The sequence below is a fragment of the Vidua macroura genome, chromosome 16 (genome assembly GCF_024509145.1).
Source record: "Vidua macroura isolate BioBank_ID:100142 chromosome 16, ASM2450914v1, whole genome shotgun sequence".
Taxonomy (NCBI): Eukaryota; Metazoa; Chordata; class Aves; order Passeriformes; family Viduidae; genus Vidua; species Vidua macroura.
The window spans coordinates 9,300,021-9,314,814 of record NC_071586.1 but is presented as its reverse complement, the minus strand read 5'-3'; the positions used below and the strand labels follow the sequence as shown (position 1 = coordinate 9,314,814).

At 38.6% G+C, this 14,794-nt stretch overlaps 1 protein-coding gene across 1 annotated transcript in view; it reads left to right on the top strand.

Annotated features, from left to right (window-relative positions):
* DNAH3 (dynein axonemal heavy chain 3) overlaps window positions 1-14,794 on the top strand; it is a 56,767-nt gene that overhangs the window by 27,456 nt on the left and 14,517 nt on the right. The window contains exons 32-49 of the mRNA XM_053992299.1: window positions 1,033-1,209; window positions 2,216-2,307; window positions 2,727-2,946; window positions 3,783-3,917; window positions 5,126-5,237; window positions 5,760-6,001; window positions 6,591-6,691; window positions 6,770-6,875; window positions 7,927-8,056; window positions 8,525-8,761; window positions 9,132-9,235; window positions 10,209-10,503; window positions 10,966-11,145; window positions 12,162-12,285; window positions 12,377-12,533; window positions 12,980-13,123; window positions 13,743-14,409; window positions 14,520-14,685. Coding sequence (XP_053848274.1) covers window positions 1,033-1,209; window positions 2,216-2,307; window positions 2,727-2,946; window positions 3,783-3,917; window positions 5,126-5,237; window positions 5,760-6,001; window positions 6,591-6,691; window positions 6,770-6,875; window positions 7,927-8,056; window positions 8,525-8,761; window positions 9,132-9,235; window positions 10,209-10,503; window positions 10,966-11,145; window positions 12,162-12,285; window positions 12,377-12,533; window positions 12,980-13,123; window positions 13,743-14,409; window positions 14,520-14,685 — 3,389 coding nt within the window. The remainder of the gene's footprint in view (window positions 1-1,032; window positions 1,210-2,215; window positions 2,308-2,726; window positions 2,947-3,782; window positions 3,918-5,125; window positions 5,238-5,759; window positions 6,002-6,590; window positions 6,692-6,769; window positions 6,876-7,926; window positions 8,057-8,524; window positions 8,762-9,131; window positions 9,236-10,208; window positions 10,504-10,965; window positions 11,146-12,161; window positions 12,286-12,376; window positions 12,534-12,979; window positions 13,124-13,742; window positions 14,410-14,519; window positions 14,686-14,794) is intronic.

The following is a 14,794-nucleotide window of genomic DNA, read 5'->3' as shown; positions in this document are numbered from 1 at the left end:
TGACAGCATTATTGCCAATTTTCTGCTTTTACTTGTGGTGAGGCCTCTTTGTTTTGATAATTAGTGATGCAGAAACAGGCACTCAGCTGCCTGCTCTAGAAGCACATGTCTACCTGTGCTGTGTTGCAGAAGTTTTGTGTTCTGGGTCAATTTAACTGAAAAAAAATGTTCCTTTACAATTTTTTGTTTTGTATGTGCCACTCATTTGTTGGGAAAGAAATGTTCTTGTCTTCTCCTTGAGAAATCAAGCTACAGGTGTGGAGTTGCATTTGTCTGAGTTCAGCACGGGACAGACAAATCCCAGTGGAGGGATTCCTGTAATGACTAGAGCTGAGTGTCACTAATTGGGTGACTTGATTATCAAGCTGTGTAAACTGACACATCTAATTCTATCCTTTATCTTCCTCTGTTCTTTTTGGGTTTTTTTTAATGTGATCACTAATGACTTTGGATAAGTTTTATTGTTACTTTGATGAAATTCCATTTAAGTACATACTAGTAAATGTGGAAATTTCATGAAATTCTATTTTGTATGTATTAGTATCTTTAACTCCTTAATTTTTCCATTTTTCAGCTGCAGCTTGTTTTCTAGTGAATTCAAGCATTAGCATTTCTTTTCCAATATTCTGTTACCTTGATACTTTCAAACAATCAGCAAGCCTTTTCTATTATTTACCCTCAATTGTGGACATTGAGTGAATCAGTTTTTCTGGAGAACCTAAGCTATGTGTCTGACTTGAAGGGAAAGTGCTTTTAGAGGCCTCCAGAGGGAGTTCCTGTCCAACTAACTTAGATGTCTACATTCAGGCACACGGTATTTCCCTGAGGAGGCTTTGAGAAGCCTCTGTTAGTTCAGTAGAGAATAGTGGCAGTAACTTTCAGAGGATCCCCTCAATAGACAGCTAATACATAGGCTCAGGGCGATTTTTCCCTGGAGGAATGCAAATACAGCCATCAAAATATGTAAACAAAACCAGTTTATATTGGTTCTCCAAGTGTCTTATGTTTTCCAATCTGTTCTGTCTGTATTAGGTTGAAGTATTATCTGTAGTTGCCCAGCAAATACTTAGCATCCAGCAAGCTATAATTCGCAAACTCAAAAAATTCATCTTTGAAGGGACAGAGATCTCTCTTAATCCCACATGTGCTGTGTTTATTACGATGAATCCTGGCTATGCTGGACGGGCAGAGTTGCCAGATAATCTGAAGGTAATCTAAATCCTACTTTCTTGTAGAAATTAACCTGACTTTGTGACTTCTTGTCTATAATAATAAAAAAGTCATCAATTGAATAATAAACTGATGTCTAATGCTTGCTTAGCTTAAGGAAGAAAAATGCCATCACTCTGAACACAGCCTCTCTTGCTACTTCAGCTGAGCATGACCCCATGTGCTCTGGAATATCCCTTGGGTCAGCTGTCCTGGCTGTGTCCCCTCCCAACTCCTCCTGCACCCATTCTCCTGGCTGGTGTGTGGGGTGAGGAGCAGAAAATGCCTTGACTCTGTGTGAGCTCTGCTCAGCAATAACTAAAACATCCCCGAATTATCAACACTGTTTCCAGCACAAATCCAAAACACAGCCTCAGGCACTACTGTGGAACAATTTAACTCTTTCCCAGCCAAAACTAGCACTGATAACCTATTCAAATGTATCCTGCTGTGCCTTTCACCAAGCTTTAGTAAACAGAAGAAGGGTGTCAGTCTAATCATATCGATACCAGTTTACAGCTTTAACTGTGCTCTCCCTAATTGGAAATTCTCTGGGTTTACAATGGTTTGGTGATCCAAATACCAATTTAAATTTATTATAACTTTGTGAGTTGCTGAGATACCATGGAGAGACTGGTATGGTCCTGTTTTTTTTTTTTCTGACATTGCCACAATTCTCTGCATGATCTTGTACAAAGCATTAACCACACCATGTGCTGGATTGTCTGTGAAAGTGAGATGAATGTCACCTCCCTTTTCCTCTATTTAGTTCTTTAGAATTGACTCTTTCTAAGCATTTGTTACTGCAGTGCTTAGCACAGACCTCTTGAATCTCTTGACAAGATCAGAATTGAACAGTATTCTCAAGCAGTCTCATAGATTTCAGAAGATTCATGAATTCTCTGCATTCATGAATTTATGGAGAGATGCTATTCTTACAAAACAGGCACAATTTATTACAATATTCCACAGTCAAAAGTTGGTATCTTACTTTTTTTCCTTACAGGCATTGTTCCGAACAGTTGCCATGATGGTCCCAGATTATGCCTTGATTGGGGAAATTTCACTTTATTCAATGGGATTTCTGGACTCTAAGAGGTAAGACATGCTGAATTTTCTTTACTTAGTTGAGTCTGATATATCTCATTCCTCTGTTAGGCATATATGTGTGTTTCAGGCATATATGGAAGGATGTCCATGTTTTGTTTCTTTAGAAAATACTTTTTAATTTCTTGCTTTCTTGTCAATTCTCATTTTCCACCTCATGTTGCCAGATGTGCACTTCTACACAGAATCATTTGGAAAATGTATCAAAATACCATACAGAATTCCTAGATGATGCACACATTCTGTAGCATGGCATCATCTACAGTCTTGCTTCCCAAGTGTCTTGAACCATCTTGTCAGCTGCTGTGTCTTAGAATCACTGCAGATACTTTGTGTATATAGGAAGGTGAATTATTTTCCTTGCATGGTGAGATATTTTCACTCTACATGTTATATTTTATTATCCACAGTCTTGCCCAGAAAATTGTTGCCACTTACCGTTTGTGCTCGGAGCAGTTGTCATCTCAGCACCACTACGATTATGGGATGCGTGCGGTGAAATCTGTCCTGACAGCAGCAGGGAACCTAAAACTGAAGTACCCAACTGAAAATGAAAGTGTGTTGTTGCTTCGGGCTTTGATGGATGTTAATTTGGCCAAGTTCTTGTCCCAGGATGTGCCATTGTTTCAGGTAAGGTATCAGACCAGTGTGTTCTAGGTTTTATCAGGCCAGTGTGTTTTAGGGTTTATGATGATGAGATCTGTTATAAGAACTCACAGAAACAGGTCATTATCTTAATTTAGAACAGTTTGATCTAGATGATGCCATATTAGTGTAGAGTTATTTCAGTCCACTGATCTGGAGGAACTCTTTGGTTCTGTTAGGATTATTTTGAAAAGCAAATTTTCAATGGTGCCTTTAAATTTATTCTATAAAATGTTTTAGATTATATTGTGTTAAAAATCATCTTGTGCTGTTTCATTCACAGAAATCATTCTTTGAGGTTTGTTTTCTGGCTTTATACTCCAGAAGAGATGTGGATAACTAAGTTAAGGTCATTTAGAAATCTGAATTCAGAATAAAAATTATGATGTTTCTGTTTGCATGCTGCTTTAATAGCAAATAAATTAAAATACAAAGCACTCAATATTGAGGACTAAAAGCTAGGGTAGAAGTACAGCCAGAGTCAGTGCTCTGAAATTTTGGAACACATACCATTCTATTTAATCTCTGAAATTCTTTCAACTACTTCTACATAATTTTGTGTAATCCTGATGGGGGCAAATTTGCAAAGGTTTAGCTTCTTTTTACAATAGCAACGTGTTCATGAAAACTGCAAGCACAGGTTTCTGTTTCATGTATACAGAATACTTCCATGGCTACAGTTTGCCTAGAAGTTAGTTTTGTCCAGCTGAGGACATCTGGTTTGAAGCTCTTGTTATCTGTATGAATATTGTTTTACTTGGGAATTTTCTCTTTTTGTAACCTGTGTTTAAATAGTGTTCTATTCTGTCTTTCCTTAATAGGGTATCATATCTGACCTGTTTCCTGGAGTGGTTCTTCCTACACCAGACTATGACCTATTTATCAAGGCACTAACTGAAAACATTGAAAAATTGAATCTTCAACCAGTGCCATGGTTCATTGGAAAAATTATTCAGGTTTATGTTCACATATTTCTGGGGAAGAAAAGCATGAGAGCAGAAACACTCTTCATTCACTGTCTGTGTCATGATGAATAACTAATACTTTCCTCAGCAATTAATGGAATATTACAAATGGGGTATTTTTACAGAGTACAAATCATGGAATAAAAGCCTGCTTTGGTCATAGTGATTTTTATAATTCAGACAGTCTGTGAAGCAGACAATGTGTGCAGCCACATTGTAAGGTTTGTGCTTCATTATTGAAAATTAAACTGAATCTGGTACTAGCTGGGGCAGTGTAGTCTAGTGAACAGAATGCTGGACTGGGAGTCAGGCTCTGTTCCCAGTTCTGTACAGTCTCCTTGAGAAGTCTCGAAAGAGGTGACCTTGCTTATGCTTCACTTCCAGCCCTGTGTTCCCACTGCCTCCCAATTACTAGTATTGGGGACCTTTTAAACAATACTTAACCTTTTTTTCTTGTGCAGCCTAGTGACAGGGTAATGGCAAGGGTAAAAGTGTGTGGTCAGGGGTCATCAGTGGCCTCTCCAACAGTAGTTCAGACTTCATGGCTTATGTTCAGACTTGCATTATGCTGCTTTCCAAACCATACTGTATCTTTCATTTACACATGGGTAGTGTTAACTGGTTAGAAAGCTGAAATATGAAATATCAGCCTTAACATGATTAAAAAAAATCTTCTTAGGGTTTATTAGAGGTCTGCTTGATGGTGGCTTCACTTTGACTTGAGCTTTGACAAGATCCTGTGGGGTGACTGAAGAAGTTACCACTCTTGCAGTCCAAAATCAGCCTCTATGGGACTGACCATATGCCACATGCTCCGAGCTGTAGTTCCAGTCCATTTTTGTCAGCTTCATTGGTAACCGCTGATTTCAGTTCAGGGCTGTGATCTGCAGTGTCTGGTTAGTGCCCTCACACCCTGTATAGTGCTGCTGTTGCAGGTGAGGGATGACATTTAGCAAGGAGAAAGGGAGGATGCCTGGGGAAAGTGACTTCTTGAGTTGTTTCAGTGAGAATTGCCATAAAAGCATGACTGCCCTCTGATTTGGATTAAGGCTTTGGTCAGCCAGCAGAGTGCAGAAACCTGGTTGTGTCACATCTGAATGCAGGAGGGAGGCTTCTATTTTCATTCATATAACATGTAACACTTGCTTTTGTGCCATGCTAAGGAGTGGCTCTCCTGTCCCTGTCCTGTCTCCTGGCAGGTGTACGAAATGATGCTGGTGCGCCATGGTTTCATGATTGTTGGAGATCCTATGAGTGGGAAGACCAGTTCATACAAAGTGCTGGCTGGAGCCCTGGCTGATTTGTGTGCAGGTAACGTTGTCCAGCCACAAGCTTCTCATTAAATGAAGTCAATTCTATGACTCTTATTTTTCCTCTGCTGAGGTATGCCCAGATTGTTAATTGTCCTATATTCTCCTTTCTTGACTGCAGAATTTCTATTAATTTAACTATTTTTGTCTGATAGTATTTTTCTCTACATCTACTGGAATAGTAAGCCATACTAACATGTTCATGTTTTTCTGCATTTTTTTAGGCATTTTATTTGTGCATAATACTCTTGAAAAAATTAGCTCTGATAGGATATTGTAAGTAGCTCCCATAAATATATGAAATCTATGCTGCTCTGCTTTTTCTTTTTCACATGTGTTTTTTTACAGCAGACTTCTTGCTTGCTTTGTACAAGTAAGGGAATTTCTTATTTACTGCTACCTAGATGCCACATATCTGGGCTTTTGCTTTGAGCAGCTGGAGTAGGATCCTCAGAAATCATCAGCTGTTGAATAAAACTAACCTATCAAATTCTCAAGCTCATGTATTTGCCTTTTTACACAGCAAACACCATGGATGAGTTTGCTGTTGAATACAAAGTTATCAATCCCAAAGCCATTACTATGGGGCAGTTGTATGGCAGTTTTGATCCTGTAAGTCATGAGTGGTCAGATGGAATTCTTGCAAAGGCCTTCAGGGAACAAGCATCTTCTACCACAGATGATCGCAAGTGGATTATTTTTGATGGCCCTGTGGATGCAGTTTGGATAGAGAACATGAACACTGTGCTGGATGATAATAAAAAGGTAGCCTAATTTTTGCCCCTGCCCTCGTCCTTGAATAAACACACTTCATTTTAGTAGAATTAATATTGTTACTACATTAGCCAAAGGAGGCGTGAAATTCAGGAAAGGCTGATGTGCCTAAAAACACCGCTTTATTTCCCCAGTTGTATGAGTGGGTTTAGATGGTATTAGATAATATTAACCCATTGTCTTGCTCCTTCTTTATTGAAATAAGGCTGATCATTGAGGCTTTTTAATTGACCCTTTTAGGAAACTGAAATACATGTACTCGGTTCTGTGACTGAAAATTGAACTTGCTTAAATTACCTCAAGAATAAATGAATTTTAAAAAAGGTGCAGGTCATAACTGCTTTTTCTTGCAGAGTTATTTAAAGTTAGAGCATTGTTCTCTGTGTCTCTGCAAGCCTTACATTAAGACATAAAAAAGTTGAGACAAGGTCATAAAATATCATGTACTGTAAGGATACAAATGAATGAATGAGGAGTAACACTAAGTGGAATGTTCAGTGATTTTAAGACAGACATTGCTTTGACTGTACAATCAGCACTAACATGACTAGACCATGTTTATATGATGCTCTTCTTCCAGTTATGCTTAATGAGTGGTGAAATAATTCAGATGAGCCCAAAAATGAGTTTAATCTTTGAGCCAGCGGACTTGGAGCAGGCATCTCCAGCAACTGTCAGCAGGTAAAGTGAGAGCATTCAAGCTTGAGCTGTCCCACCTTGCACATGTATTCCTCTACCATAGGTGTTTGTTCTTCCCAGGTGTGGTATGATCTATATGGACCCACAACAGTTAGGCTGGAAGCCACTGAAGGATTCCTACATGAAAACTCTGCCTCCAAACCTGCAGGAAGAACACCGAGAACTGGTGCGAGACTTCATTTTTGCACAGGTCTAATTAGAAGATTAACTATAAGGTGACATTCACAGTTTGCCCACTTGAAGGCAGGCATGCAGAATCAAAACTTTTTTATTATTACCATTAACAGCTTAGTCTTCAAAGCCTTTTTCACCTCCTTGCTTGTATGAAGGAGAGCTCTTTGTGCTATGTATTGTACTATGTTTTCTGTCGATGCAAATAAAAATAGGTGTTGGTGAGAATCAGCTTTTAATGAAAATTTAAAATCCCTATTATTTGGCATAAAAATCTAGTAAAATAATTGGAATACTATTATGATTGGAGCTGTAGAAAACTTATTTATGTGACTTGAGAAGACTCCCTTTGAGTTTTTGCAGGAAATTAGGATCAAATTACAAAGAAGTACCAAGACTAGAAGAGCTCTTTATTTATGGTTTTCTTAGTTCATCAGAGTAAAGTAATTATTCCTTAACCAACAGATAGCCTGACCCTTTAGTGCATTTCCTTGAGTACTAGTCCCTGGGAAAAGGGTAGGTCCTGATTTCTGTCCTGTTTTCCAATTAGAGTTCACAGAGCAGATACCACCAGCCATGGTCAGGATTTACCCACATGTTGTGGCACTCCTGCAGGCACCAGTCAGCTTCAGCATGCTGGAATTTCTGCTGTGGCACAGTATCTGTGCTGGGCCCTCTGTAGGGGGCCTCTTTTTAAGGGACGATGAATAATGCCTTTATTTCTGTTGGAATAATTTTGTTGTTGCCTAAGCAAGATAGGAGTCTCTCTAGGCTGAGCTTCTGCTCTGCTGTCTGGATTAGTAACTGGGTAACAGAATTCCTGCTGAAAACTTCTTTGTGGTAAAAGCAACTTGTTTTCACCATCAGACAGTGATGGTGTGACTTTGTGAACATTTCAGTACTGCCTCACACGTGGCCTTTCCTGATCTCTCTGCCAACCTGGACAATTTCTGATGCCTAATGTTTGATTGAGGATGAATTGAGTGACAGTGGGGAATGTGGCAAGTCCTGCATTGTCACACAGCTGTTTCCTTTTCTCCTGGTAGGTCAATGACTTGTTTATGTGGCTAGTTGAGCCTTGTTTAGATTTTATTGACCATCATTGCAAATTCGTGGTAAAAACATCCTCTCTTCACCTGAGTTACAGCTTGATGAAACTCTATTCTTCTCTCCTTGGTAAGTACCCTAAGCCACCTGGTTTTTATTCCAATTTTTCTTTTTTTTCCTGCCATGTCCCAGGACAAAATGCAGCTTATAAGATGCAAGGAAATACCAAAGGAATTCCTTACTGTTGAGTTCATATAACACAGTCACTGATCTCACTGATCAGTATTATTAATAGTTCTTTGCACACAGAGCTTTCACATTTGGAAACTGGTATCATTACAAAATGAAACATGTTCTATGTTTTGCTTGCTGTTTGCTACCATCTTAAGAAAAGAGTTAGGACTATTTTTCTTCTAATTTTGTTTTTATTTGTAAACAGTATTTTACACAGACAAGATTCTCCATTTGTAGATTGGCTTCATTCCACTGAAGACAGTGCTCTACTTTTGTCTCAGGATACTTTTGTAAAAATGCATTTTGAATTGGGATTTATGGTTATTACTGGCTTTTAACTAAAATTCAAAATATGTGTTTTAGATGAAATAAAGGAATCTGATGAAGAGGACAGCGAAACCATGTCTGCTCAGCAGATCACCTCGTGGCTGCAGGCCCTTTTCCTTTTTGCTTTGGTGTGGACAATTGGAGGGGTCATTGATGCAAACAGCAGAAGAAAATTTGATTCGTTTTACCGCAACTTGCTCAATGGAATGAATGAGCAAAACCCACGCCCTAAAAATGTGAAGCTTAACAAAAACAATATCTTCCCAGAAAAAGGTGCTTCTTCATACATGTGCTTGCTTGGCCTTTTATAAAGCAGTAAGAAAGCTTGGCACTTGGTGTGCCTGGCAGATGTTCAGTTTGCAGCAGAGCCACCATCTGCCAAGCCTTGGGCTGCACAGTTGGGTGCCCTTTCCTGGCTCTTTTAACCTGGAGTAGCATATGCCTCCAGTTATACTCAAACACTGTGGCTGAGTCTGACCTAAAATCATTTGGTGATGATAATGGCACTGGGGGGGTGGGGCTGGGGGTTGGGGGCGTATCTTGTGTACTAGAAAACTTCCATCACCTCACAGTTTGGAAATCTCATGCTAAAATTAATGACTTTTTTTTATGATTTTCCTATATTGTATTTTTCAATTAACAGGGAGTGTTTATGACTTCTATTTTAACAAGCGTGGCCATGGGCAGTGGACTATGTGGACAGACTACATCACAAAGGAAGAGCAAGTTATCGCCCCAGGGGCTAAGGTGCACATTGGTATCTTTATTATGGAAAAGAATTATTTGACTAAATAATTTAGAGGTATAAATAACTATATTAGGCTGTTTGAAGATTGCTTTGCAACATTTCATTAGTCTCTGTGAGCTCTCTTTCATGCTTTTGTTTCAATTCTGGAAGTTCAGCACTGCAGATGCACATGGAGCCCTGAGGTTGCCTGGTGGTTAAAATTTGGGTTCTGCTTTGTTCTCTAACAGCATTTGATATTGGGGAAACCATGGTGTGAAAAAGACAAAGCCTGAATTTCCATTCCTGCATTTCTCTTTTCAGTGGTTGATCTCACGATATTGTAGTATGAGTTACTTAGAGAAAGCAAGCAAAGAGACTCTGGGATGTGGGGAACAGCACTGAGAGTCCTGGATCCCCTCCATTTCCAAATAGGGACACTCAGATTTTGATGGCAGCTGTGAACTGAATGCAAGGGAAGCACAGCAGAGATCTGCAGATGAAATTTCAAGATAACTTGAGCTTGTTCAACTTTTCATGCCACTGTAGTTGCAACTGTCTATTAAGTATATGAGAGATGTAAGATGACATTTCATTCTGCTGCCAAAAATGTTTTCTCAATATCAAATCCATAGCTGCTAATTATAAGTAAAAATTGAGGAAGAGAAAAAAATTCCATACCAATGTTCCTTTCCCTTTGCATAGTAGGGAAACAGAACTAGGCCATACTTAATTCAGTAGTTCTCCAGGCTTTATATAATGTCTGTGAACCATAATATAGTAATACTGGTTGTGCTATTGACTGTATAAGCCCTTGAACAAGAAGTGGGGCCATAGTATTTACTAGAACCTTGTTATAGCTTAGGTTTTCAGACAATAGGACTTTTTAAAATGCATATGTGCTACAGGGTTCCTGTAGTTGCTTGCAAATAGTCAAGTTGATTAAGGTATTAGATGTTTGATTTTCATCTTTTATTTTACTTTCCTGCATAACAGGTATCTGAGCTGATCATTCCAACAATGGAAACTGCCAGACAAATGTTTTTTCTTAAAACCTATGTCGACCATAGTGTCCCTTTGCTTTTTGTGGGTCCCACTGGCACTGGAAAAACAGCTATAACAAACAACTTTCTACTGAAACTTCCAAAGGAAAAATACATGCCAAGTTTCATCAACTTCTCTGCAAGAACCTCTGCTAACCAGACCCAGGATATTATTATGTCCAAGCTGGACAGAAGAAGAAAAGGATTATTTGGACCTCCAGCAGGGAAAGAAGCTATAATTTTTGTGGGTAAGACATATTTTTCATTTTTTAAAAATATTTTTTGTTCTAGCTTTAGGCAAAGGAAGTGGTTCACCAAGACTAGTAAATTTGGATTGCCTCAGTGCTTTTTTCAGGCATCCAGAGAATCCTAGAATCTCCTGAGTTGGAAGGGACCCACAGGGGTCACCAAAGGATTAGCACTGCCCTTGTTGAGAGGTTTAAGTGGTGGTTGTCTTCAGAATAGTTCTTAGAGTTGCAGTGGGACATGGAATGAAATAAAACAAAATAACCAGCCATACTAAGTTAAGCCATCACTCCTAATTATGCCTGTGAGGTGTAATGGTATTTGATTTTGGTTAGTTCAATGGGAAGCAGGAATAACAACACACAGCCTTTTTCTACCTCTAGTACAGTTATTTTTCCTTCTTAGAAGAAAACTCAATTCCCAAACACTGAAGTTTTTTTATTCAATGTCTGTGTTCTCCATAGATGACCTAAACATGCCTGAAAAGGAAGTGTATGGAGCCCAGCCAGCTATTGAGCTTCTCAGGCAATGGATTGATCATGGGCACTGGTACGACAGGAAAGATGCATCCCACATCAGTATCATAGATGTCCTGCTTGTCACAGCTATGGGTCCCCCTGGGGGAGGCAGGAATGACATTACAGGTAGGAAATACATTACTATGGCAAGTGGTTATCTAGCAGAATGAAGTTAAAGGGTGGGTTCAGGTTTGCTGATGGCAAACTGGACATTTATCTACGACTGGTGGATCCACAGGTGCATTCACTGAGTGCGTCATTCCAAGTACAGATCTGTTATGTTCAAGTACAAATCTGTACCTTTACCAGAGGGAGATTAATCACCATTAGAAACAATTTTTAGAGTTGATTAAACTGTGAATGACAGAAGTTATTCTAAAATTAGTGATGGAGATTATTTTCTGTTCTTTGGAAAAGAGAGGGAATACATCTGCTTGCCATGTCTCTGGCAAGTCACTTCTGAAGTTGTATCTCCTGCTGCTAAGGTAGGCTGCCTGCATTTATTTACAAGAATGTTACCTGCAAGTCCATGATTCCTGTCACAGCACCATAAGGGAGATTATATTTTCTAATGAAAAAATTACATAAATAAAAGCCCTAATGTAGCTGCAGCTACATTATTATAGGCTATATACAACTGCATTGTTATAAGGCACTTCATGCTGCATTGCTTCTTATAAACACTGTGATAGAGATATAACTGTGTGTGTTCTGAGGAGGCTTTATGAAAGTAACTCTTCTGATATAGCTAAATTTCTAAAATTTACTTATGTATAGACTGATTCTTTTTAGGTGAAAACCAATAACAAGATGCTTGACTTTGTAAAGGTTTTACTGTGTCATATCATAATCAAAAGACTGATGTGAGCTGAAATTTTAAATTGGGTAATAGCTTTGTAATGTAGATTCATGTTTTACATATTCAAAACAGTTGTTTTAAGTTAAATACTTATAGAAAATGTAATCCAGTTACTATTTCTTTTGCTTCACTGCTAGGGCAAAACTTTGCCAGAAACAAAATCATGAAGCTGGTGCAGATTCAAATATTTTTTAATGACAGGCAAACCTAGAAGAAGATAGTTGAAAAGTGGAAAAATATTTGACCATTTAAATCTCTCTGCATCCTTCTGTGTGTGTTACAGGACGCTTCACACGGCACTTGAATATTGTCTCTATCTGTGCTTTCACTGATGACATTTTAACCAAGATTTTTACTGCAGTTACTGACTGGCACTTCAGCAAAGGCTTTGATTCTTCATTTCTGAGGTAATGGGATCTGTTTGCTGCAGCACCTTTGTTGTCTTTTCCCTATGATTTATCTGCAGGAGTTAAAATTGTGTTTCTTTTCCTTCTTAAGGCTGGGTAAGATGATGGTCCAAGCGACGTCGGTGCTTTATAAATTGGCAGTTGATAATTTTCTCCCAACTCCTTCAAAATCCCACTATGTCTTTAATCTACGGGATTTTTCCAGGGTTATTAAAGGAGTTCTGCTCTGTCCACACACTCATTTGCAAGTAAGTTGTAGTTTAATTATGTTGATGTAGGAGAGAGCAGTGAAAAATGTTAATTATTTTTACAATACATGAACTATGATTTCAATAGATTTACAGGGTTTAAGATCAGAATAGTCCCTGAATTTCTTGTTATGTATTTTCTGTCTGTCTCTGAGGGAGAGAGCTGTCATTCTGTTAATACAATTTGATTTGATATAGTAGAGAAAAAATGCTTTGACATGAGAGTCCCAGTTTGTGTTGGCAGGAAGGACAAGATGGTAACTAGGTGAGGAATCCAGTTAAGTTAGCAGATGCTGGGCCATGTGCTGAATGGCTTGGGATTGAAAGATTCCCACTGAGTTTAGTACAAGGTGTAGCAGGGTCCAGATGGACATTTCTAACCTTTTCTTTTTGAACAAATCCTGCCTGAGCTATATTTACCCATTCTTTTGTATTTCTGTTTTCAGGATGGAGATAAACTGATCAGACTTTGGGTTCATGAGGTTTACAGAGTTTTCTATGATCGCTTGGTTGATGACGATGACAAGAATGTTTTCTTTCAGATGGTACAAGAGACAACATTAAATAGCTTCAAGCAGAACTTTAATAAGGTATTTTTGGGTAATGTGCTGGGACCAAGATGATACTGATGCATTTTTAGAAATACTTAAACATTGAGATTAAATCAGTATTGGAGGCATTTTGCAATATTTTGATCAGTGAATTTAAAAAGTATGGACAATCTTCTATTCAGCATCAAATATTCATATCAGAATGATTCATAACTTCTGAGGGATTCTGAGTTAGTAGAGAGGACCAGCTGGAATGGAATAAATGTCTTGCACAGCATTTATCTGTGCTTTTACCCAAGATAATGATTTGGATGATCCAATGGGTGTAGTGAGTACCTTTCTGAGAAGCCTTTTTAGAACTATCCTATATTTGACAGCAGTATCTCTCTGTGAGGTATGCAGATGTGGAAACCTGCATGTCAACCTACAGTGTAATTTTCCAGACCAAGGTTGTAACTAGAACAGTGAAAAACAGTGCTCTCTGTATTAAGTATTAATGTATTGTTATTGTTAATGTATTAATGTATTAAGTATTCTGTATTAAGTGCTTTCTTTCTGCCAGCAGTATTGATGCGATGTAGATAAGGATTATCACGACTTTAAGGAAAATAATTCTCTAATAGCTAGAATTATCTGTTGATTCTTGTCTTCTTCTTAGGTATTGAGTCATCTCTCACCTACTGGAAAAGTCACTGATGATAATATTCGCGCCCTGTTCTTTGGAGACTATTTAAAGCCGAGCAGTTCTGTCAAAATTTATGATGAAATCACAGACCTAAAGCAGCTGACAAGCGTGATGGAATTCTACCTTGAGGAATACAACAATATCAGCAAGGCCCCGATGTCCCTGGTCATGTTCCAGTTTGCTATTGAGCACATCTCCAGGATATGCAGGGTACTGAAACAGGATAATGGACACCTGTTGTTGGTGGGCGTTGGCGGGAGCGGCCGGCAAAGCGCGACCAAGCTCGCCACCTTCATGAATTCCTTTGAGCTCTTCCAGATTGAAATTACCAAGTCCTATGGCATCAGTGAATGGAAAGATGATATTAAACAAGTCATGCTGAAAGCAGGTGTTGGTAACAACAATGTGTCCTTTTTGTTCTGTGATAATCAAATAAAGGATGAATCATTTGTAGAAGATATCAACATGCTTTTAAATACTGGGGATGTGCCTAATATCTTTGCAGCGGATGAGAAAGCTGAAATTGTTGAGAAAATGCAAAGTGCAGCAAGGATGGAGAACAGGAAAATTGAAGCCACGCCCCTTGCTATGTACAGTTTCTTTATTGAAAGGGTGAAGAAAAATTTGCATATTGTCTTAGGTCTGTATACAATGCAGTGTTTCTTAGAATGCTTTTATTCAGCTTTATTTGTTTTTCTGCTTCCTAACTGCAAAGAAACTTAGGTAACGATCATATTTTTATTTTTGTAGCCATGAGTCCTATTGGAGATGCATTTCGGAATCGATTACGGATGTTCCCTTCACTGATAAACTGCTGCACCATTGATTGGTTCCAAACCTGGCCTACAGATGCTTTGGAAATGGTTGCTAACAAGTTTTTAGAGGATATTGAGCTCAAAGATGACATTAGAAAAGAGTATGAGTCTATTTGTCAAGAAACATGTGAAGCAAAAGTTTGTTCCTCTGCCCCTTGTGTTCCCAGTGTATTTGATCTGTCCTTATAAATGGACAAAGCTAAGCCAACT